The 24,963-nt window shown below is 49.6% G+C and overlaps 1 protein-coding gene across 2 annotated transcripts in view; it reads right to left on the bottom strand.

Annotated features, from left to right (window-relative positions):
• Window positions 1-24,963, bottom strand: part of LOC122928917 (carcinoembryonic antigen-related cell adhesion molecule 1-like) — a 204,978-nt gene that overhangs the window by 19,385 nt on the left and 160,630 nt on the right. The window contains exons 7-10 of one of the 2 annotated variants that reach the window (XM_044282234.1): window positions 23,235-23,537; window positions 16,573-16,683; window positions 9,866-9,890; window positions 6,209-6,234 (exon numbers count right to left, since the gene is read on the bottom strand). In XM_044282234.1, coding sequence (XP_044138169.1) covers window positions 6,209-6,234; window positions 9,866-9,890; window positions 16,573-16,683; window positions 23,235-23,537 — 465 coding nt within the window. The remainder of the gene's footprint in view (window positions 1-6,208; window positions 6,235-9,865; window positions 9,891-16,572; window positions 16,684-23,234; window positions 23,538-24,963) is intronic. The other variant, XR_006387936.1, reaches the window with a different exon arrangement.

Here is a 24,963-nt window from a genome sequence, read left to right as displayed (position 1 = left end):
GCCACCTCCTCCTTCTCGGCTTCCTCCTCCTCTTCTTCCACCTGCTCATCCAGTCAGCCACACACCTTCACCACCAACTTCAGCACAGCCCGGGGTAAACGTCAGCAGGCCATTCTGAAACTCATATGTTTGGGGGACAGGCCCCACACCGCACAGGAGTTGTGGCGGGGTATTGAACAACAGACCGACGAGTGGTTGCTGCCGGTGAGCCTCAAGCCCGGCCTGGTGGTGTGTGATAATGGGCGAAATCTCGTTGCAGCTCTGGGACTAGCCAATTTGACGCACATCCCTTGCTTGGCGCATGTGCTGAATTTGGTGGTGCAGAAGTTCATTCACAACTACCCCGACATGTCAGAGCTGCTGCATAAAGTGCGGGCCGTCTGTTCGCGCTTCCGGCGTTCACATCCTGCCGCTGCTCGCCTGTCTGCGCTACAGCGTAACTTCGGCCTTCCCGCTCACCGCCTCATATGCGACGTGCCCACCAGGTGGAACTCCACCTTGCACATGCTGGACAGACTGTGCGAGCAGCAGCAGGCCATAGTGGAGTTTCAGCTGCAGCACGCACGGGTCAGTCGCACTACAGAACAGCACCACTTCACCACCAATGACTGGGCCTCCATGCGAGACCTGTGTGCCCTGTTGCGCTGTTTCGAGTACTCCACCAACATGGCCAGTGGCGATGACACCGTTATCAGCGTTACAATACCACTTCTATGTCTCCTTGAGAAAACACTTAGGGCGATGATGGAACAGGAGGTGGCCCAGGAGGAGGAGGAGGAGGATGAGGAAGAGGGGTCATTTTTAGCACTTTCAGGCCAGTCTCTTCGAAGTGACTCAGAGGGAGGTTTTTTGCAACAGCAGAGGCCAGGTACAAATGTGGCCAGCCAGGGCCCACTACTGGAGGACGAGGAGGACGAGGATGAGGAGGAGGTGGAGGAGGATGAGGATGAAGCATGGTCACAGCGGGGTGGCACCCAACGCAGCTCGGGTCCATCACTGGTGCGTGGCTGGGGGGAAAGGCAGGACGATGACGATACGCCTCCCACAGAGGACAGCTTGTCCTTACCCCTGGGCAGCCTGGCACACATGAGCGACTACATGCTGCAGTGCCTGCGCAACGACAGCAGAGTTGCCCACATTTTAACCTGTGCGGACTACTGGGTTGCCACCCTGCTGGATCCACGCTACAAAGACAATGTGCCCACCTTACTTCCTGCACTGGAGCGTGATAGGAAGATGCGCGAGTACAAGCGCACGTTGGTAGACGCGCTACTGAGAGCATTCCCAAATGTCACAGGGGAACAAGTGGAAGCCCAAGGCCAAGGCAGAGGAGGAGCAAGAGGTCGCCAAGGCAGCTGTGTCACGGCCAGCTCCTCTGAGGGCAGGGTTAGCATGGCAGAGATGTGGAAAACTTTTGTCAACACGCCACAGCTAACTGCACCACCACCTGATACGCAACGTGTTAGCAGGAGGCAACATTTCACTAACATGGTGGAACAGTACGTGTGCACACCCCTCCACGTACTGACTGATGGTTCGGCCCCATTCAACTTCTGGGTCTCTAAATTGTCCACGTGGCCAGAGCTAGCCTTTTATGCCTTGGAGGTGCTGGCCTGCCCGGCAGCCAGCGTTTTGTCTGAACGTGTATTCAGCACGGCAGGGGGCGTCATTACAGACAAACGCAGCCGCCTGTCTACAGCCAATGTGGACAAGCTGACGTTCATAAAAATGAACCAGGCATGGATCCCACAGGACCTGTCCGTCCCTTGTCCAGATTAGACATTAACTACCTCCCCATAACCATATATTATTGGACTCCAGGGCACTTCCTCATTCAATCCTATTTTTATTTTCATTTTACCATTATATTGCGATGCTACCCAAAGTTGAATGAACCTCTCCTCTGCCTGTGTGCTAGGCCTAAATATATGCCAATGGACTGTTGCAGTGGTGGCTGACATGAAGCCTGATTCTCTGCTATGACATGCAGACTAATTCTCTGCTGACATGAAGCCAGATTGTCTGTTACGGGACCTCTCTCCTCTGCCTGGGTGCTGGGCCTAAATTTATGACCATGGACTGTTGCAGTGGTGGCTGACGTGAAGCCTGATTCTCTGCTATGACATGCAGACTGATTCTCTGCTGACATGAAGCCAGATCGTCTGTTACGGGACCTCTCTGCTCTGCCTGTGTGCTAGGCCTAAATATATGCCAATGGACTGTTGCAGTGGTGGGTGACGTGAAGCCTCATTCTCTGCTATGACATGCAGACTGATTCTCTGCTGACATGAAGCCAGATTGTCTGTTACGGGACCTCTCTCCTCTGCCTGGGTGCTGGGCCTAAATATATGCCAATGGACTGTTGCAGTGGTGGGTGACGTGAAGCCTCATTCTCTGCTATGACATGCAGACTGATTCTCTGCTGACATGAAGCCAGATTGTCTGTTACGGGACCTCTCTGCTCTGCCTGTGTGCTAGGCCTAAATATATGCCAATGGACTGTTGCAGTGGTGGGTGACGTGAAGCCTCATTCTCTGCTATGACATGCAGACTGATTCTCTGCTGACATGAAGCCAGATTCTCTGTTACGGGACCTCTCTCCTCTGCCTGTGTGTGCTGGGCCTAAATATATGCCAATGGACTGTTGCAGTGGTGGCTGACGTGAAGCCTCATTCTCTGCTATGACATGCAGACTAATTCTCTGCTGACATGAAGACAGATTCTCTGTTACGGGACCTCTCTCCTCTGCCTGGGTGCTGGGCCTAAATATATGCCAATGGACTGTTGCAGTGGTGGCTGACGTGAAGCCTCATTCTCTGCTATGACATGCAGACTGATTCTCTGCTGACATGAAGCCAGATTCTCTGTTACGGGACCTCTCTCCTCTGCCTGTGTGTGTGCTGGGCCTAAATATATGCCAATGGACTGTTGCAGTGGTGGCTGACGTGAAGCCTCATTCTCTGCTATGACATGCAGACTGATTCTCTGCTGACATGAAGCCAGATTCTCTGTTACGGGACCTCTCTCCTCTGCCTGTGTGTGTGCTGGGCCTAAATATATGCCAATGGACTGTTGCAGTGGTGGCTGACGTGAAGCCTCATTCTCTGCTATGACATGCAGACTGATTCTCTGCTGACATGAAGACAGATTCTCTGTTACGGGACCTCCCTCCTCTGCCTGGGTGCTGGGCCTAAATATATGCCAATGGACTGTTGCAGTGGTGGCTGACGTGAAGCCTCATTCTCTGCTATGACATGCAGACTAATTCTCTGCTGACATGAAGACAGATTCTCTGTTACGGGACCTCTCTCCTCTGCCTGGGTGCCGGGGCCTAAATATCTGAGAATGGACTGTTCCAGTGGTGGGTGACGGGAAGCCAGATTCTCTGCTATGGAACCTCTCTCCAATTGATTTTGGTTAATTTTTATTTATTTAATTTTTATTTTAATTCATTTCCCTATCCACATTTGTTTGCAGGGGATTTACCTACATGTTGCTGCCTTTTGCAGCCCTCTAGCTCTTTCCTGGGCTGTTTTACAGCCTTTTTAGTGCCGAAAAGTTCGGGTCCCCATTGACTTCAATGGGGTTCGGGTTCGGGACGAAGTTCGGATCGGGTTCGGATCCCGAACCCGAACATTTCCGGGATGTTCGGCCGAACTTCTCGAACCCGAACATCCAGGTGTTCGCTCAACTCTAGTGACAGAGTCTTCGGCTACATTCACACGGATACCTCGGATAACGTCCGTGTGCGTTCTGCATTTTGCGGACGGCTCATGGCCGGCGCTGTTTAGAGAATACCTATCCGTGTCCTCGGACATGCTCTATCATTTTTATGGGGCAGCAGAACGGGACAATGGATGCAGACGGCACATGTTGTGCTGTTTACATCTTTTGCGGCCCCGTTGAAATGAACGAGTTCGCACCCATTTCAAAAAATTTCGGAACTGCTGCCGATCCATTTCTGTAGAGTTCAGCGTCTGACGTCAATTAGAATGGGAAGAAATGATATTGTCGCTACACATTATCTCAACCTGCTGTGGGCAACACACAGAGGCCATGGTGGCTAGTGCAGCAGAGAAGCTCAGTGGTTAAGGTAGCACAGTGGCTCAGTGGTTAGGGTAGCACTGTCGCTCAGTGGTTAGGGTAGTACTGTTGTTCAGTGGTTAGGGTAGCACAGCGGCTCAGTGGTAAGGGTAGCACTGTGGCTTCGTGATTAGGGTAGCACAGTGGCTCAGTGGTTAAGGTAGCACAGTGGCTAAGTGGTTAGGGTAGAAGAGTTGCTCAGTAGTTAGGGTTGAGCAGTGGCTCAGTGGTTAGGGTAGCACTGTCGCTTAGTGGTTAAGGTGGCACAGTGGCTAAGTGGTTAGGGTAGCACTGTGTCCCAGTGGTTAGGGTAGCACTGTGGCTCAGTGGTTAGGGTAGCACTGTGGCACAGTGGTTAGGGTAGCACAGTGGCTCAGTGGTTAGGGTAGCACAGTGGCTCAGTGGTTAGGGTAGCACTGTGGCTCAGTGGTTAAGGTATCACAATGGCTAGGGTAGAAGAGTGGCTCAGCAGTTAGGGTTGAGCAGTGGCTCAGTGTTAGGGTAGCACTGTGGCTCAGTGGTTAAGGTGGCACAGTGGCTAAGTGGTTAGGGTCGCACTGTGGCTCAGTGGTTAGGGTAGCACTGTGGCTCAGTGGTTAGGGTAGCACTGTGGCTCAGTGGTTAGGGTAGCACAGTGGCTCAGTGGTTAGGGTAGCACTGTGACTCAGTGGTTAAGGTATCACAATGGCTAGGGTAGAAGAGTGGCTCAGTAGTTAGGGTTAAGCAGTGGCTCAGTGTTAGGGTAGCACTGTGGCTCAGTGGTTAAGGTGGCACTGTGGCTCAGTGGTTAGGGTAGCACTGTGGCTCAGTGGTTAGGGTAGCACTGTGGCTCAGTGGTTAGGGTAGCACAATGGCAAGGGTAGAAGAGTGGCTCAGTAGTTAGTGTAGAGCAGTGGCTCAGTGGTTAGGGTAGCACTGTGGCTCAGTGGTTAGGGTAGCACTGTTGCTCAGTGGTTAGGGAGGCACAGTGGCTTAGTGGTTAGAATAGCACTGTGGCTCTGGTTAGGGTAGCACTGTGGCTTTCTTAGGGTAGCACTGTGGCTTAGTGGTTAGGGTAGCACTGTGGCTCAGTGGCTAGGGTAGCACTGCGGCTCAGTGGCTAGGGTAGCACTGTGGCACTTGTTATGGTAGCACTGTGGCTTAGTGGTTAGGGTAGCACTGTGGTTCAGTGGTTAGGGTAGCACTGTGGCTCTGGTTAGGTTAGCACTGTGGCTCAGTGGCTAGGGTAGCACTGTAGCTCAGTGGCTAGGGTAGCACTGTGGCACTTGTTAGGGTAGCACTGTGGCTTAGTGGTTAGGGTAGCACTGTGGCTCAGTGTTCCATGTTCCAGTCCTGTTTGCTTGGCAATGTCAGACAGCTGTGATTTCATCCCACCCCCTTAGAATAGCATAAGTGGTGAGAACACCAGTATGGCGCCCTATAGATCAGGGATAGCCAACCTCAGGCTCTCCAGCTGTTGCAAAACTACAACACTCAGCATGCTCAGACTTCCTACAGTTATCAGCCTACAGCAGGGCATGGTGGGAGATGTAGTTTTACAACAGCTGGAGAGCCACAGGTTGGCCATCCCTGCTATACCGTAGATGATGCAATGAAAGCTCATTTACCATAGACTATTTGATCACATTCATGCAACGCCCCCTGTATGTCAGACGTATTGTGAGGCAATGTGATTCTTCAGAATACTGCAATATGGCTCCTGGCAGTGCCTCCTCCACAGGGTAATGGTGCCCGGGCCGCCCCACCAACAAAAAAATTTCCGGCTCCATGTGCCAGATAAGCCTGGCGTGGTCGCTGGTAACAGGAATACCAACCTTTCTTTATAGCTAAGGAGCAACTGCCAGGCCACCTGTCCATCTCATACACTAACCGTATATCTCCAGCCCTGCTTGATGAGGTGACTGCATCCACATCCAGGAGAAAGAATAGCCCACCACACCGAGCAGAACGGGGGCCAGGAGAATCCTAGAAGTGGCACCCGCTGTGCTCGCCTATTTACTGGCCAGCCAATCTTCATCTGCGACCAGAGATTGAGATCTCCAATGTGGAGACATTCAGGTCACACAACCCCAAAATCTACAGTGACAACTCAATAGTCAACATATCTGCAGCAAATGTACTTTACCTATCTGGTCGGTAGAATCCTTCAATCTGGAGGAGAAAAAACAAGTGTCAGTCAGGTGCAGACCACACGGTGATATCTAGGAGGACAATTATTGGATGTCCCGGACAGGACACTTCAAGAGAATTATCATTCAGTGTGACCTGGAATACATGCTCCTCATCTGTAATAACTAGGCCCCTACAGAAGGACACCAACTAATGCAAGGCTCGTCCCTCATGAGTTTATCGACCAGCTCATTACACTTACTGGAAGACGTCTGCAGGTAAGTACCTGGTAAGGTACCACAGAGAACATCCAACCAGATGACCAGAATGTATTCCAGAGAAATTCCAAGATGATTCCGTGCAAGAGATTTTATAATCTGCTTTCATGTTCATTCAATAATACAGATATTTGGTGTATTCAACAGGACAACCGGTGCTCAGTTGGCCATCCTTCAGTGGTACAGGGCTCTTCAGGTCATGGTATACAACAAAGGCTTTCCTGCAGCCTCCTGACCTTTTAGATAATTGCCAGGATGTGCTCAGCTTCTACGGTCTGTACTGGGAGCAGTGGAGACCACAAGGATCTGTGCTGGAAGTAGTGGAGACCAGAAGGATCTGTACTGGAAGCAGTGGTGATCACAAGGATCTGTACACGGAGCAGTGGAGACAAGGATCTGTACCGGGAGCAGTGGAGACCACAAGGATCTGTACCCGGAGCAGTGGAGACAAGGATCTGTACCGGGAGCAGTGGACACCACAAGGATCTGTACCCGGAGCAGTGGAGACCACAAGGATCTGTAACGGGAGCAGTGGAGACCACAAGGATCTGTACTGGAAGCAGTAGAGACCACAAGGATCTGTACCGGGAGCAGTGGAGACCACAAGAATCTGTTCTGGGAGCAGTGATGACCACAAGGATCTGTACTAAGACAGTAACGGTGGACCCCAAGTCAGTACCTGGCTTGTCTAATAATAGATTAATTATAACCCTGTCGCCATCTAACAATTAATAGATATAATTCTTAGTTGACCTTGATGAACTAGGGACTTTTTTCACCCTATATAACTTCTGTTTCTGTTTCTGCTCTGGGTATGTGGTCGCTCTGATGCTGTGGCCCCATGAATTTATTTCTGGTTTGATATTACCTATTAAAATAAGGCAGTAACCCTGCACTAATTATAAAGGTAAAAAGCCCATCCAGGTCTGGGTAAGGCAGGTAATGAGCCTTCCTGGATCTACTGTGTTCTAACCAAAAAATGGACTCTAAAAAAGAGCCGTGTGATACTGGCCTCACAGGGCATTTAGTGTAAACAGGATACTGGTTTAGAAAATGTTCCATTACAGAGTTAATGGAATAAGGGAGGGGGACCTGTCTAGGAGTACTACAAGGAGCATGTCTTCTAGAAGACCTGACATTTCTGTACATTTGCTATAGCATTGGGTGTGGAACCACTGAGTCAAGCGACAGATTTGACTTAGGGATATTCCTAAGGGCATTATCCTGTAAGTCCCCTGGTATTCACCCTTTAACTCCTATACTGGGATCTGGACTTCGCTGCAGTGGAATCACCCAACTGCCACCTCCTGAAGTAGTCTGTGTGGTTGACAGCTGACACCAAGGGAACAGGCAAAACCAAAGCCAAGTACAGGCTGAGGTCTGGACAGACAGAGTTCAAACAATCCAAGGTCAGGTCAGCAATAGTATTGGTGAATCCATAAAAGTAGTGTGAGGTCAGGATGGGTGGCAGAGGGTCAATATGGTAATCAGGCACAGGTTATGTCAGGCAGCAGAAAGACAGAGTCAGGAATCAGACACAGATTGGTACACGGGCAGACAAACATAACAGCACACCTTCTTAGGACATGCCTACTGCTCAGGCATCCTGCCCAGGGGGAAGGTGTCTTAAGTACCCTGGGATGACCAGCCATAGGCCGGGGAAGATTAGGTTGTGTGTACGCTTAGCCCTTAAAGAGCTGGGGAGTGCACACATGTGCCCCATGACCAGGCTGGAGAGTCCGTGCTAGCAAACACAGGCCGTGGTCTGCACGAACATGGGATTCTGAAAAGCAGAGGAGGGCCAGCAGGTCCAGACCACTAGGTTATCAATGGCAGCAGAATGTTAAGTTCAGCAGTGACTGTGCCGCCTGAGGAATCAGGATGGCGGTGTACACAGACTGACGGTATAGCAACATTATTTGGACAGTTCATTGGTTTCCAGTGGCACTGTGTAATACCTCATTTCTCTTGTGGTGGAGCTGCGATGGAACGTGCTTAAAATAAACATTTGGCTGGACAGGACTACTGGATCACAGAGAATTAGCTGGCCTCCCCACAACCTTTTATATTGACATGAAGTTATGTACGGAGGGAGATCATCACTAATTTCAAAATATGGCGTCATGTTATAAGAGAAATTACGGCTCCGCGCTTCGGTTATTCACACTCTCTCGATGTGACAAATAGACTCATTTCTCTCTGTAAGGGCCGGTCACACTCGCTGTTCTTCTTGAACAAGCCGCTCTGCCCTGGCCGGGGTATTCAGATACAGGGCTGAGTGTCGTAGCGCAGAGTCAGACCGCAACGAGCTGCTCTTTTATGAAACGTATCTCTATAAGCTGCCGCCTTAAGGTTTGGTGGTCCCTTCGTAGACTCAAGTTGCGGTCCTAAAAATGGAGCGGTAAGCAGCTTAGGCTAGTTTCACATATGCCACAGCAATCCTGGCAGGATGTTCCAGCAGAGAACAGCCTGCCAAAATTCTCCAGATCCGGCACGGGAGCGCCCACCGGCCTCATCAACTACAATGGGGTCCAGCAGAGATCAGGCCGCAATCTGCCAAAAATGCAGAGAAATGTCCAGACAGAAACAACCTCGCACTGTGGTTTGAGTCTATCCTCTCGGCTGGATCACAATGCCACAGATATGAAAGTAGGCTTATGCCGTTGGCCTTGAAATCTGCTCACAGAGAATACGGAAAGTCTCTCAAAAAGGGGTAAAATGCAGGAATCCAGAATCCCACAAGAATACGGAATTCCCAGTTTAAAAGAGGTTCCTTGCATCTCGTGATGCAATGCCACCCATGTCTTCTAGATCATTGCTATATTTGGACATTAAACACGTGTTTTGGCTGAGAAGCCCGTCTCCACATACGTTGTTCTCATACTTTCTAAGCTGGGTCTGTTGGTGAAGTGACTTCTCCTCACCTGTGACCCTAGTGGCGTTTCATGAACATGTCTAAATCCTGGCCGAGCAGCAGAACACTGTCCTCTCTGCTTTGAGAAAGTGGTGTGCTCGAGGCAAATGGTGAATGAATATGTCATACAGGAGAAGACGCTAAACTGGAGCAAATGCACCAAAGAAAGGTATATAACCTAGAACGTGTGGTGTGTGGGTGGACACGAGTGAAGAAACAGTCGGCCTCATTACAGGCATCTGGTGGTGCTTTCTATGGCAGACAATGGGACTCATGTCTGGAGCCCCTCCTCTCGTACGGGACATGAGGGCGGTGGTTTTCCACAGCTGTCTGTGCTGCATAATCTCTAATATATCTTTAAAATCAACCAATAAGAGGAAATAGAAAAAGATGTTCGATAAAATGTGGCCTGCGGCCCAAGAACCTGCCAGTGTGACTCGACCCTTACAGACCTGCGTCTATTTGCACATACGTGACTTACCTCCTGTCGTCATCGTGCCTTTTCTCTGCAGGATAAGAAAGGGGTTCATTAAATAAGAAAAGCAGAAATGTGGATTCTAAAGAATAACAACCTCCATTAAGTGAAACCAAACCAAGCTCTACCATGAAGAACGGTCTAATGTTAGCGGCACATGTAGCCAGGAACCACGTCCACAACCAGGCTCAATATACACTCCTCAACAAGGAAAGCCAACACCAAGAAGCTATAAGATGATGCAAATCCAGGAAGCTGCAGGTGTCACTAAGATCTGAAGCTGATGACTTTTTCAGCACCTAGCTCCAATCTGTGGCATGTGGGTGTGGCATAAAAGCCAAATTGAGAGTTTTTCAGCCACATGAGAGCTCAGAAATCATATGATGTTGTGCGTGATGCCTCCTGTTCATCCACGTCCCAGTTGTCACTTGTCACACACTGAGAGGACAGAATCCTTGACCTGAGAGGCCTCGGTTTATCACTCCAGATCACTCCTTGCTGAGGCTGAGATGTCACTGTTCTGTGTCCTGGTGGTTGGGAAAACAATGGTGAACTGGAATGACAGGAAGAGGAGCAGAGAGGAGAACCTCTGCCCGGACGGATCCTCTGATCAGAAGAATGGCGCCTAGTGATCCATTCTGTACTGCAGGTGAAATTGTCAGGTCACGAGCCTCGAGCGGTAAACGGCGTCTGCACAAACCATCAGAAGACGTCTGCACGACACTGGGCTACGAGCCAGACGTCCAGCTACAGGCACCCACTGACCTCACACCACCGCTCTCTAAGACTACCATGGTGCACAGCAAGATGGCAATGGAGGCTGGAATGGAGGTTCTTCAGCGATGATTTGTGTGCCCAAGTGCATTCAGCGCGGCAGAACTCTCCTCAGACAGCCATTAATAATCCTATTGATAGCAGCCAAGATGTGGAACAGAGTAGATTTCTGCACTTGAAGCTCATTCTCCATACTGAATACATTTTGTTTCCATTTGTCATAATTTGCATATCATTAACATGTCCATCAATTCTGTGATTTCCAGAATTCCATGGCTTTTCCTTCTGGGTGCAGCTATTTCAATGTTGAGGACTGTATATACTACAAATGTTAACATGATAGCGTACACATTCATCTTTGAGGTGAGGCCAGCAGACAGTCCATCCATTCATGGTGGCCAGGCTCAGCTACAAGTGCGAGCAACGAACAGACGTCTGACAGTAAAATGTAGATGAGTTAATGGAGAAGACACAGAAGAGCAACAGGAATCTCTGCTATCACTTTGATCGTTCACCTCCACTATAGGGAATAGAAAGATGATCAGCAGGGTGAGGAACGGTTTGATCTCTGTATTCTGCAACTCCGACCAATCAATAACTTCTGGAATTGTTCTGAATTAAAGGGGTTTTCCAGGAGTTTTATACTAATGACCTATCCTCTGACGGAGGAGAAGATGGAGGGGCTGGGAGAAGACAGAGGGGCTCAGGAGAAGACAGAGGGGGTCAGGAGAAGCGAGGGCCCAGAAGAAGACAGAGGCAGTCAGGAGAAGAAAGAGGACTCAGGAGAGGACAGAGTGGTCGGGAGAAGACAGAGGGAGTAAGGAGAAGAAAGAGGGAGTAAGGAGAAGACAGAGGGGTCAGGAGAAGACAGAGGGGTCAGGAGAAGAGAGGGTCCAGAAGAAGACATAGGTAGTCAGGAGAAGAAAGAGGAGTCAGGAGAGGGCAGAGAGGTCAGGGTAAAACAGAGGGGCTGGGAGAAGATAGAGGGAGTAAGAAGACAGAGCGGGTTAGGAGAAGACATCGGGGGGTCAGGAGAAGACATAAGGGGTCAGGAGAACAGTGATAGGTCAGGAGAAGACGGAGCGATCAGGAGAAGACGGGGGGGTGTCAGGAGAGGACAGAGGGGTCAGGAGAAGACAGAGGGGTCAGGAGAAGACAGAGGGATCAGGAGAAGACAGAGGGATCAGGAGAAGACAGAGGGGGTCAGGAGAAAAGAGGGCCCAGAAGAAGACAGAGGCAGTCAGGAGAAGAAAGAGGACTCAGGAGAGGACAGAGTGGTCGGGAGAAGACAGAGGGAGTAAGGAGAAGACAGAGGGGTCAGGAGAAGACAGAGGGGTCAGGAGAAGAGAGGGTCCAGAAGAAGACATAGGTAGTCAGGAGAAGAAAGAGGAGTCAGGAGAGGGCAGAGAGGTCAGGGTAAAACAGAGGGGCTGGGAGAAGACAGAGGGAGTAAGAAGACAGAGCGGGTTAGGAGAAGACATCGGGGGGTCAGGAGAAGACATAAGGGGTCAGGAGAACAGAGATAGGTCAGGAGAAGACAGAGGGGTCAGGAGAAGACGGAGCGATCAGGAGAAGATGGGGGGGTCAGGAGAGGACAGAGGGGTCAGGAGAAGACAGAGGGGTCAGGAGAAGACAGAGGGGTCAGGAGAAGACAGAGGGGTCAGGAGAAGACAGAGGGATCAGGAGAAGACAGAGGGATCAGGAGAAGACAGAGGGATCAGGAGAAGACAGAGGGGTCAGGAGAAGACAGAGGGGTCAGGAGAAGACAGAGGTCAGGAGAAGACAGAGGGGTCAGGAGAAGACAGAGAGGTCAGGAGAAGACAGAGGGGTCAGGAGAAGACAGAGGGGTCAGGAGAAGATATAGAGGTCAGGAGAAGACAGAGGGGTCAGGAGAAGACAGAGGGGTCAGGAGAAGACAGAGGGTCAGGAGAAGACAGAGGGGTCAGGAGAAGAAAGAGGAGTCAGGAGAAGACAGGGGGTCCAGAGAAGCGGAGAGGTCTAGTAGTGGCCACTTTACAGAGTGCCTCTCCATTAAATATGATTGGGGGGGGGGGCTGTAATAATTGCTGTAGGTCTAGATAAAACTTTGTGTGCTGCTCCCCGTCACCCCCTGGTCTTTGAGGGGCGTCCTGGTATCTGTCACTGAGCATCTGAATTAGTAGGAAAGTTGATGAAGGTAAATAATATTTAACAACAACATTGTTAATACAAACAGGAAAGTACATGAGACGTCCCCTTTAAAAGTGACCCCCCCCCCACACATGTTCATCATTACATGTGCAGTTAGTCATGGAATCAAATTACAAATATCACATAGAAGAATTATTTAATTGGTTAAAAACCCGCTGTGTACCATGAGCGGTGACGCCATTCACATGCAAGACATGTAACCACAGATGGCATGCACATATATGTAAGACATGTAACCACATATCACATGAACACGTATGTAAGACATGTAACCACATATCACATGAACACGTATGTAAGACAAGTAACCACAGATCACATGTACACGTATGTAACACATGTAACTACAGATCACATGAACACGTATGTAAGACATGTAACGACAGATGGCATGCACATATATGTAAGACAAGTAACCACGGATCCCATGTACACGTATGTAAGACATGTAACCACATATCACATGAACACGTATGTAAGACATGTAACCACATATCACATGAACACGTATGTAAGACATGTAACTACAGATCACATGTACACGTATGTAAGACATGTAACCACATATCACATGTACACGTATGTAAGACATGTAACCACATATCACATGTACACCATTGTAAGACATGTAACCACAGATCACATGAACACGTATGTAAGACATGTAACCCCAGATCACATCTATGTAGAGCTGTACTTCATGTATGAATACTGCAAAATGTGTGCAAATCCAAAAGGGATCTTCAATAAAACCCCGTCCACCATCTTCACAGCTAATATTGACTCTGATAACACGTGGTCTGAGCTCGTGACAAAATCCACTGAAAAGTCTGTTACATTTTCTTACCATTCTTTACTTAACGGTTTAACCATGAAGCTTATCTCGGCTGCTTCTGTAAGTGCCCCCCCCCCCCATGTGATCTGTGGGACCCCGATGAAAGGGATTGAGAAGACGTTTCTTCTGGTTATTTCATCTATTTCTTCTTCAGCTTACTGTTCCTGGGAGATCTATAAGCCGTGTAAAGGTGACCACACACATGAGATGTGTGCATGTAACACACATGGGATGGAGGTTGGTGGATGATGTGTGCATGTAACACACATGGGATGGAGGTCGGTGGATGATGTGTGCATGTAACACACATGGGATGGAGGTTGGTGGACGGTAAATGCATGTAACACACATGGGATGGAGGTCGGTGGATGATGTGTGCATGTAACACACATGGGATGGAGGTCGGTGGACGGTAAATGCATGTAACACACATGGGATGGAGGTCAGTGGATGGTGTATGCATGTAACACACACGAGATGGGGGTCGGTGGATGGTGTATGCATGTAACACACATGAGATGTGGGTCGGTGGATGATGTATGCATGTAACACACACGAGATGGGGGTCGGTGGATGGTAAATGCATGTAACACACATGAGATGGGGGTCGGTGGATGATGTATGCATGTAACACACACGAGATGGGGGTCGGTGGTGGATGCATGTAACACACACGAGATGGGGGTCGGTGGTGGATGCATGTAACACACACGATATGGGGGTCGGTGGATGATGTGTACGCATATAACACACATGGGATGGAGGTCGGTGGATGATGTATGCATGTAACACACATGAGATGGAGGTCGGTGGTGTATGCATGTAACACACACGAGATGTGGGTCGGTGGATGATGTATGCATGTAACACACACGAGATGGGGGTCGGTGGTGTATGCATGTAACACACACGAGATGTGGGTCGGTGGATGATGTATGCATGTAACACACAGGGGATGGAGGTCAGTGGATGATGTATGCATGTAACACACATGGGATGGAGGTCAGTGGATGATGTATGCATGTAACAAACATGGGATGGAAGTCGGTGGATGATGTATGCATGTAACACACATGGGATGGAGGTCGGTGGATGGTGTATGCATGTAACACACATGGGATTGAAGTCAGTGGATGATGTATGCATGTAACACACATGGGATGGAGGTCGGTGGATGGTGTATGCATGTAACACACATGGGATGGAAGTCGGTGGATGATGTCTGCATGTAACACACATGGGATGGAGGTTGGTGGACGGTAAATGCATGTAACACACATGAGATGTGGGTCGGTGGATGATGTATGCATGTAACACACATGAGATGTGGGTCGGTGGATGATGTATGCATGTAACACACATGGGGATGAGGTCGGTGGATGATGTATGCATGTAACACACATGGGATGGAAGTCGGTGGATGATGTATGCATGTAACACACATGGGATGGAGGTCAGTGGATGGTGTATGCATGTAACACACATGAGATGTGGGTCGGTGGATGATGTATGCATGTAACACACATGGGATGGAGGTCGGTGGATGGTGTATGCATGTAACACACATGAGATGTGGGTCGGTGGATGATGTATGCATGTAACACACATGAGATGTGGGTCGGTGGATGATGTATGCATGTAACACACATGGGATGGAGGTCGGTGGATGATGTGTGCATGTAACACACATGGGATGGAGGTCGGTGGATGATGTATGCATGTAACACACATGGGATGGAAGTCGGTGGATGATGTATGCATGTAACACACATGGGATGGAGGTCGGTGGATGATGTATGCATGTAACACACATGGGATGGAGGTCGGTGGATGATGTATGCATGTAACACACATGAGATGTGGGTCGGTGGATGATGTATGCATGTAACACACATGGGGATGAGGTCGGTGGATGATGTATGCATGTAACACACATGGGATGGAAGTCGGTGGATGATGTATGCATGTAACACACATGGGATGGAGGTCGGTGGATGATGTATGCATGTAACACACATGAGATGTGGGTCGGTGGATGATGTATGCATGTAACACACATGGGGATGAGGTCGGTGGATGATGTATGCATGTAATACACATGGGATGGAAGTCGGTGGATGATGTATGCATGTAACACACATGGGATGGAAGTAGGTGTATGATGTATGCATGTTACACACATGGGATGGAGGTCAGTGGACGGTAAATGCATGTAACACACACAAGATGGGGGTCGGTGGATGATGTATGCATGTAACACACATGGGGTGGAGGTCGGTGGACGGTAAATGCATGTAACACACACGAGATGGGGGTCGGTGGATGATGTATGCATGTAACACACATGGGGTGGAGGTCGGTGGACGGTAAATGCATGTAACACACACAAGATGGGGGTCGGTGGATGATGTATGCATGTAACACACATGGGGTGGAGGTCGGTGGACGGTAAATGCATGTAACACACACGAGATGGGGGTCGGTGGATGATGTATGCATGTAACACACATGGGATGGAGGTTGATGATGGTGGAAACTGAGAAGTGACATAAGTGATATAAGTAATTTGGAAATTATCTGTCAATCTACTGGATCTTCTTCTCCTAAAAGTGAAGGTCATGGAGGAGGCGGGGAGAGGATTAGGGTTCTCCCCTCCTCCTGATGCGGGGGTTTAGTTATGGGTTCAGGGATCTATGTCACACTGCACACAGGGGGGAGGCTCCTGCTGCAGCCAGTTGTTTTCTAGCCAGACATAGGACAGTGAGGAGGAGGAGGAGGACACGGCTGAGCTCCTGGAGCACAGAGGAGATGCCTTCATATCTACATTTACATGAAGTACATCTCTTGGGTGGATGAAGAAAACACGTATTCGCTGCACACGGACAAGGACAGACAGAACATACAAATACCGTACTTTTCTTCACAATGAAGAAGACGATGATCCCAATAATGGTCAGCCCAGCGAGGACGCCGATGACGATGCCGGCGATTTCACCACCATCAAGGTCATTATTAGGAGGGACAACTGGAAATGTCAGAGGTCAACATCGTTATTTCTGGAGACCATAAAGCATGACAACCTATAGTATTAGGAGAAGTACTCGAAGCAGGTTCATCAGTACAGTAACCCTTTCTGATCCCTGATCACTAGAATGGGGTCCAGAGAGCACCATTCCTCCCCAGTGCACGTCCTCGGGGAGGAGGAGTCTGTGATGGATGAACATAAGTGAATCAAAAAGAAAAAAAATCACCACGTGGCCCCTAACTGCTAATAGGATATTGTATCCACTTGAATAAGATGTGCACCAATAATAGGGGTAATAAATAAATAAATATAGATATAGATATATATGTAAAAATAGAATCGATATAAAAAAAAATAGATAAAAACGAATACATAGTAAATAGGGGCCCCTTACTAAAATAAAGGAGCGGGACACAGCAATGCTCAGGGCTAATATGATAGAGCCATAGAACAGCTGGTGTATAATATCAGATGAAGCACATAAAAACATATAAAAGGTGAAAAACACCGAAACTCACTTCCCCAGGGAGGGGTGTAAAGGGATAAAACTCAAGACACCAAAAACAACCACCTGACCTATTTACCTATTAAAGAATTATACCAGACGTTCCTAGTTGTGGACTGCCGTATCTTCCAACCACTCTGCAAGCGAGCCCGGCGAGGGAGGCGGTTGTTTTGGGTTTTATCCCTTTACACCCCTCCCTGGTGAAGTGAGTTTCGGTGTTTTTCACCTTTTATATGTTTTTATGTGCTTCATCTGATATTATACACCAGCTGTTCTATGGCTCTATCATATTAGCCCTGAGCATTGCTGTGTCCCGCTCCTTTATTTTAGTAAGGGGCTCCTATTTACTATGTATTCGTTTTTATCTATTTTTTTTTAATATTGATTCTATTTTTACATATATATCTATATATATATATATTTATTTATTACCCCTATTATTGGTGCACATCTTATTCAAGTGTATACAATATCTTATTAGCAGTTAGGGGCCACGTGATTTATTTATTTTTTTCTTTTTGATTCACTCCAGTATTACTATATCGCTATATTACTATATACCTAGTCCATCAGCTAGGCTGCCCTGCTTTTGGGTCTATTACCTCCCTGTTCAGTACAACCTGAACTCCATCCCACTTTCTCCTCCACTTTGGTCTTTACCTCTGGCGCCCTGTGTGTTTATCCCATATCTCCTACTTCAGGAGTACAGGATTAACCCTCTTTTTTTCTCCCCTTACCTTGATGGATGAACATACACAGTCATGCTCCATTCCATGTCCATGGGGCTGAAGCACTCAGGGCTGTACTCGACTGCCCCTGTCAGTCCCATATACCGATTAGAATGACACTGCGAATGCTCCCCCGCCGCTTCATTTAGTGTCCATGGGGCTGAAGCACTCGGAGCTGTACTCGGCTCTCCCTGTCAGTCCCATAGACTTTCATTAGAATGACACTGCGAATGCCCCACCACGGCTTCATTTAGTGTCCATGGGGCTGAAGCACTCGGAGCTGTACTCGGCTCTCCCTGTCAGTCCCATAGACTTTCATTAGAATGACACTGCGAATGCTCCCCCGCCGCTTCATTTAGTGTCCATGGGGCTGAAGCACTCGCACCTGTACTCGGCTCTCCCTGTCAGTCCCATAGACTTTCATTAGAATGACACTGCGAATGCCCCACCACGGCTTCATTTAGTGTCCATGGGGCTGAAGCACTCGGAGCTGTACTCGGCTCTCCCTGTCAGTCCCATAGACTTTCATTAGAATGACACTGCGAATGCCCCACCACGGCTTCATTTAGTGTCCATGGGGCTGAAGCACTCGGAGCTGTACTCGGCTCTCCCTGTCAGTCCCATAGACTTTCATTAGAATGACACTGTGAATGCCCCACCACGGCTTCATTTAGTGTCCATGGGGCTGAAGCACTCGGAGCTGTACTCGGCTCTCCCTGTCAGTCCCATAGACTTTCATTAGAATGACACTGCGAATGCTCCCCCGCCGCTTCATTTAGTGTCCATGGGGCTGAAGCACTCGCACCAGTACTCGGCTCTCCCTGTCAGTCCCATAGACTTTCATTAGAATGACACTGCGAATGCTCCCCCGCCGCTTCATTTAGTGTCCATAGGGCTGAAGCACTCGGAGCTGTACTCGGCTCTCCCTGTCAGTCCCATAGACTTTCATTAGAATGACACTGCGAATGCCCCACCACGGCTTCATTTAGTGTCCATGGGGCTGAAGCACTCGGAGCTGTACTCGGCTCTCCCTGTCAGTCCCATAGACTTTCATTAAAATGACACTGCAAATGCTCCCCCGCCGCTTCATTTAGTGTCCATGGGGCTGAAGCACTCGCACCTGTACTCGGCTCTCCCTGTCAGTCCCATAGACTTTCATTAGAATGACACTGTGAATGCCCCACCGCCGCTTCATTTAGTTTCCATGGGGCTGAAGCACTCGGAGCTGTACTTGGCTCTCCCTGTCAGTCCCATAGACTTTCATTAGAATGACACTGCGAATGTTCCCCCGCCGCTTCATTTAGTGTCCATGGGGCTGAAGCACTCGGAGCTGTACTTGGCTCTCCCTGTCAGTCCCATAGACTTTCATTAGAATGACACTGCGAATGTTCCCCCGCCGCTTCATTTAGTGTCCATGGGGCTGAAGCACTCGGAGCTGTACTCGGCTCTCCCTGTCAGTCCCATAGACTTTCATTAGAATGACACTGCGAATGCCCCACCACGGCTTCATTTAGTGTCCATGGGGCTGAAGCACTCGGAGCTGTACTCGGCTCTCCCTGTCAGTCCCATAGACTTTCATTAGAATGACACTGCGAATGCTCCCCCGCCGCTTCATTTAGTGTCCATGGGGCTGAAGCACTCTCACCTGTACTCGGCTCTCCCTGTCAGTCCCATAGACTTTCATTAGAATGACACTGTGAATGCCCCACCGCCGCTTCATTTAGTGTCCATGGGGCTGAAGCACTCGGAGCTGTACTTGGCTCTCCCTGTCAGTCCCATAGACTCTCATTAGAATGACACTGCGAATTCTCCCCCGCCGCTTCATTTAGTGTCCATGGGGCTGAAGCACTCGGAGCTGTACTCGGCTCTCCCTGTTAGTCCCCTAGACTTTCATTAGAATGACACTGCGAATGCCCCACCGCCGCTTCATTTAGTGTCCATGGGGCTGAAGCACTCGCATCTGTACTCAGCTCTCCCTGTCAGTCCCATAGACTCTCATTAGACTGACACTGCGAATGCCCCACCGCCGCTTCATTTAGTGTCCATGGGGCTGAAGCACTCGGAGCTGTACTTGGCTCTCCCTGTCAGTCCCATAGACTTTCATTAGAATGACACTGCGAATGTTCCCCTGCCGCTTCATTTAGTGTCCATGGGGCTGAAGCACTCGGAGCTGTGCTTGACTCTCCCTGTCAGTCCCATAGACTCTCATTAGAATGACACTGCGAATGCTCCCCCGCCGCTTCATTTAGTGTCCATGGGGCTGAAGCACTCGGAGCTGTACTCGACTCTCCCTGTCAGTCCCATAGACTTTCATTAGACTGACACTGCGAATGCCCCACCACTGCTTCATTTAGTGTCCATAGGGCTGAAGCACTCGGAGCTGTGCTCGACTCTCCCTGTTAGTCCCATAGACTTTCATTAGACTGACACTGCGAATGCCCCACCACTGCTTCATTTAGTGTCCATAGGGCTGAAGCACTCGGAGCTGTGCTCGACTCTCCCTGTCAGTCCCATAGACTTTCATTAGAATGACACTGCGAATGCCCCACCACGGCTTCATTTAGTGTCCATGGGGCTGAAGCACTTGGAGCTGTGCTCGACTCTCCCTGTCAGTCCCATAGACTTTCATCAGAATGACACTGCGAATGCCCCACCACGGCTTCATTTAGTGTCCATGGGGCTGAAGCACTCGGAGCTGTACTCAGTTCTTCCCGTCAGTCCCATAGACTTTCATTAGAATGACACTGCGAATGCTCCACCACCGCTTCATTTAGTGTCCATGGGGCTGAAGCACTCGGAGCTGTGCTCGGCTCTCCCTGTCAGTCCCATAGACTTTCATTAGAATGACACTGCGAATGCCCCACCACGGGTTCATTTAGTGTCCATGGGGCTGAAGCACTCGGAGCTGTACTCAGCTCTCCCTGTCAGTCCCATAGACTTTCATTAGAATGACACTGCGAATGCCCCACCACGGGTTCATTTTGTGTCCATGGGGCTGAAGCACTCGAAGCTGTACTCAGTTCTTCCTGTCAGTCCCATAGACTTTCATTAGAATGACACTGCGAATGCCCCACCACCGCTTCATTTAGTGTCCATGGGGCTGAAGCACTCGGAGCTGTACTCGGCTCTCCCTGTCAGTCCCATAGACTTTCATTAGAATGACACTGCGAATGCTCCCCCGCCGCTTCATTTAGTGTCCATGGGGCTGAAGCACTCTCACCTGTACTCGGCTCTCCCTGTCAGTCCCATAGACTTTCATTAGAATGACACTGTGAATGCCCCACCGCCGCTTCATTTAGTGTCCATGGGGCTGAAGCACTCGGAGCTGTACTTGGCTCTCCCTGTCAGTCCCATAGACTCTCATTAGAATGACACTGCGAATTCTCCCCCGCCGCTTCATTTAGTGTCCATGGGGCTGAAGCACTCGGAGCTGTACTCGGCTCTCCCTGTTAGTCCCCTAGACTTTCATTAGAATGACACTGCGAATGCCCCACCGCCGCTTCATTTAGTGTCCATGGGGCTGAAGCACTCGCATCTGTACTCAGCTCTCCCTGTCAGTCCCATAGACTCTCATTAGACTGACACTGCGAATGCCCCACCGCCGCTTCATTTAGTGTCCATGGGGCTGAAGCACTCGGAGCTGTACTTGGCTCTCCCTGTCAGTCCCATAGACTTTCATTAGAATGACACTGCGAATGTTCCCCTGCCGCTTCATTTAGTGTCCATGGGGCTGAAGCACTCGGAGCTGTGCTTGACTCTCCCTGTCAGTCCCATAGACTCTCATTAGAATGACACTGCGAATGCTCCCCCGCCGCTTCATTTAGTGTCCATGGGGCTGAAGCACTCGGAGCTGTACTCGACTCTCCCTGTCAGTCCCATAGACTTTCATTAGACTGACACTGCGAATGCCCCACCACTGCTTCATTTAGTGTCCATAGGGCTGAAGCACTCGGAGCTGTGCTCGACTCTCCCTGTTAGTCCCATAGACTTTCATTAGACTGACACTGCGAATGCCCCACCACTGCTTCATTTAGTGTCCATAGGGCTGAAGCACTCGGAGCTGTGCTCGACTCTCCCTGTCAGTCCCATAGACTTTCATTAGAATGACACTGCGAATGCCCCACCACGGCTTCATTTAGTGTCCATGGGGCTGAAGCACTTGGAGCTGTGCTCGACTCTCCCTGTCAGTCCCATAGACTTTCATCAGAATGACACTGCGAATGCCCCACCACGGCTTCATTTAGTGTCCATGGGGCTGAAGCACTCGGAGCTGTACTCAGTTCTTCCCGTCAGTCCCATAGACTTTCATTAGAATGACACTGCGAATGCTCCACCACCGCTTCATTTAGTGTCCATGGGGCTGAAGCACTCGGAGCTGTGCTCGGCTCTCCCTGTCAGTCCCATAGACTTTCATTAGAATGACACTGCGAATGCCCCACCACGGGTTCATTTAGTGTCCATGGGGCTGAAGCACTCGGAGCTGTGCTCGACTCTCCCTGTCAGTCCCATAGACTTTCATTAGAATGACACTGCGAATGCCCCACCACGGCTTCATTTAGTGTCCAAGGGGCTGAAGCACTTGGAGCTGTACTCGGCTCTCCCTGTCAGTCCCATAGACTTTCATCAGAATGACACTGCGAATGCCCCACCACGGCTTCATTTAGTGTCCATGGGGCTGAAGCACTCGGAGCTGTACTCAGTTCTTCCCGTCAGTCCCATAGACTTTCATTAGAATGACACTGCGAATGCTTCACCACCGCTTCATTTAGTGTCCATGGGGCTGAAGCACTCGGAGCTGTGCTCGGCTCTCCCTGTCAGTCCCATAGACTTTCATTAGAATGACACTGCGAATGCCCCACCACGGGTTCATTTAGTGTCCATGGGGCTGAAGCACTCGGAGCTGTACTCAGCTCTCCCTGTCAGTCCCATAGACTTTCATTAGAATGACACTGCGAATGCCCCACCACGGGTTCATTTTGTGTCCATGGGGCTGAAGCACTCGAAGCTGTACTCAGTTCTTCCTGTCAGTCCCATAGACTTTCATTAGAATGACACTGCGAATGCCCCACCACCGCTTCATTTAGTGTCCATGGGGCTGAAGCACTCGGAGCTGTACTCGGCTCTCCCTGTCAGTCCCATAGACTTTCATTAGAATGACACTGCGAATGCTCCCCCGCCGCTTCATTTAGTGTCCATGGGGCTGAAGCACTCAGAGCTGTACTCAGCTCTCCCTGTCGGTCCCATAGACTTTCATTCAAATGACACTCCCCAGGACCTGGCCTCACACGTTACTCAGAGACACATGGAGCAGAACTTACCTTTTGCAGTCACGTTGACATTAAAGATGAAGGTCTCGCTCCCGATCACATTTCTGGCGGTACATTCATATCTTCCAGACTTCGCCTGCGTCACCTCGGAGATGTGGAGGGTGGATGAATAATTTGTGGAGGTGACGCCGCTCTTTATTTCTGTGTTGCCCATATACCAGGTGAAGGTTGCCGGGAGGATCTTAGAAGATATACGGGAAGTAGGTCTCGCCATTAAATTTATCGTCAGGGTGACACTACCTCCTTCTGGTACGTCTTTTATTGTGTTATTATGTACTGGAGAATATGGAGGCTCTGAGGAAAGAAATCGTACAGTAAGGAGACATGGTACAGGTAGCCCCCTCCTCACACCACCTAGGAGTCTGTTCACACACTGCATTGTGCTGGGACTAATGCATCAATCACCTTTTCAGTTTCTGCTATGCGGCTAGATTTACAAGATGTTATCAAAGTCCTGCCAAAAAAAACCCCAAAAAACATGAAAAAATCTCCATGGAAATATCCTCAAAGTGCAAAGGGCATTAACGGAAGAGACGCTGCTTACTGGCTGTTGAGATGCCACTCATTGACTGGTTAGGCGCTGCTTACTGGCTGTTGAGATGCCACTCATTGACTGGTGAGGTGCTGCTTACTGGCTGTTGAGATGCCACTCATTGACTGGTGAGGCGCTGCTTACTGGCTGTTGAGATGCCACTCATTGACTGGTGAGGCGCTGCTTACTGGCTGTTGAGATGCCACTCATTGACTGGTTAGGCGCTGCTTACTGGCTGTTGAGATGCCACTCATTGACTGGTGAGGTGCTGCTTACTGGCTGTTGAGATGCCACTTATTGACTGGTTAGGCGCTGCTTACTGACTGTTGAGATGCCACTCATTGACTGGTTAGGCGCTGCTTACTGGCTGTTGAGATGCCACTCATTGACCGGTGAGGCGCTGCTTACTGACTGTTGAGATGCCACTCATTGACTGGTGAGGCGCTGCTTACTGGCTGTTGAGATGCCACTCATTGACTGGTTAGGCGCTGCTTACTGGCTGTTGAGATGCCACTCATTGACTGGTGAGGCGCTGCTTACTGACTGTTGAGATGCCACTCATTGACTGGTGAGGCGCTGCTTACTGACTGTTGAGATGCCACTCATTGACTGGTTAGGCGCTGCTTATTGGCTGTTGAGATGCCACTCATTGACTGGTTAGGCGCTGCTTACTGACTGTTGAGATGCCACTCATTGACTGGTGAGGCGCTGTTGAGATGCCACTCATTGACTGGTTAATTGCTGCTTACTGACTGTTGAGAAGCCACTCATTGACTGGTTAGGTGCTGCTTACTGACTGTTGAGATGCCACTCATTGACTGGTGAGGCGCTGCTTACTGACTGTTGAGATGCCACTCATTGACTGGTTAGGCGCTGCTTACTGACTGTTGAGATGCCACTCATTGACTGGTGAGGCGCTGCTTACTGACTGTTGAGATGGCACTCATTGACTGGTTAGGTGCTGCTTACTGGCTGTTGAGATGCCACTCATTGACTGGTGAGGCGCTGCTTACTGGCTGATAAAATGCTACTTACTAACTGGTGAGGCACCTCTCATTGATTGGTGAGGCACCTCTCATTGACTGTTGGAAGTGGAATGTTAAGGGGGAAAATGCTGCTGTCAGTGTGGGAGGAGTCAAAGGGGGACAATATTGCGGTAAGTGGAAGTGGCATGTAAGAGGGTAAATA

Source organism: Bufo gargarizans, chromosome 2, assembly GCF_014858855.1.
Source record: "Bufo gargarizans isolate SCDJY-AF-19 chromosome 2, ASM1485885v1, whole genome shotgun sequence".
NCBI lineage: Eukaryota > Metazoa > Chordata > Amphibia > Anura > Bufonidae > Bufo > Bufo gargarizans.
Note: the sequence above shows the minus strand (reverse complement) of the source record. Positions and strands in the feature narration are given on the sequence as shown.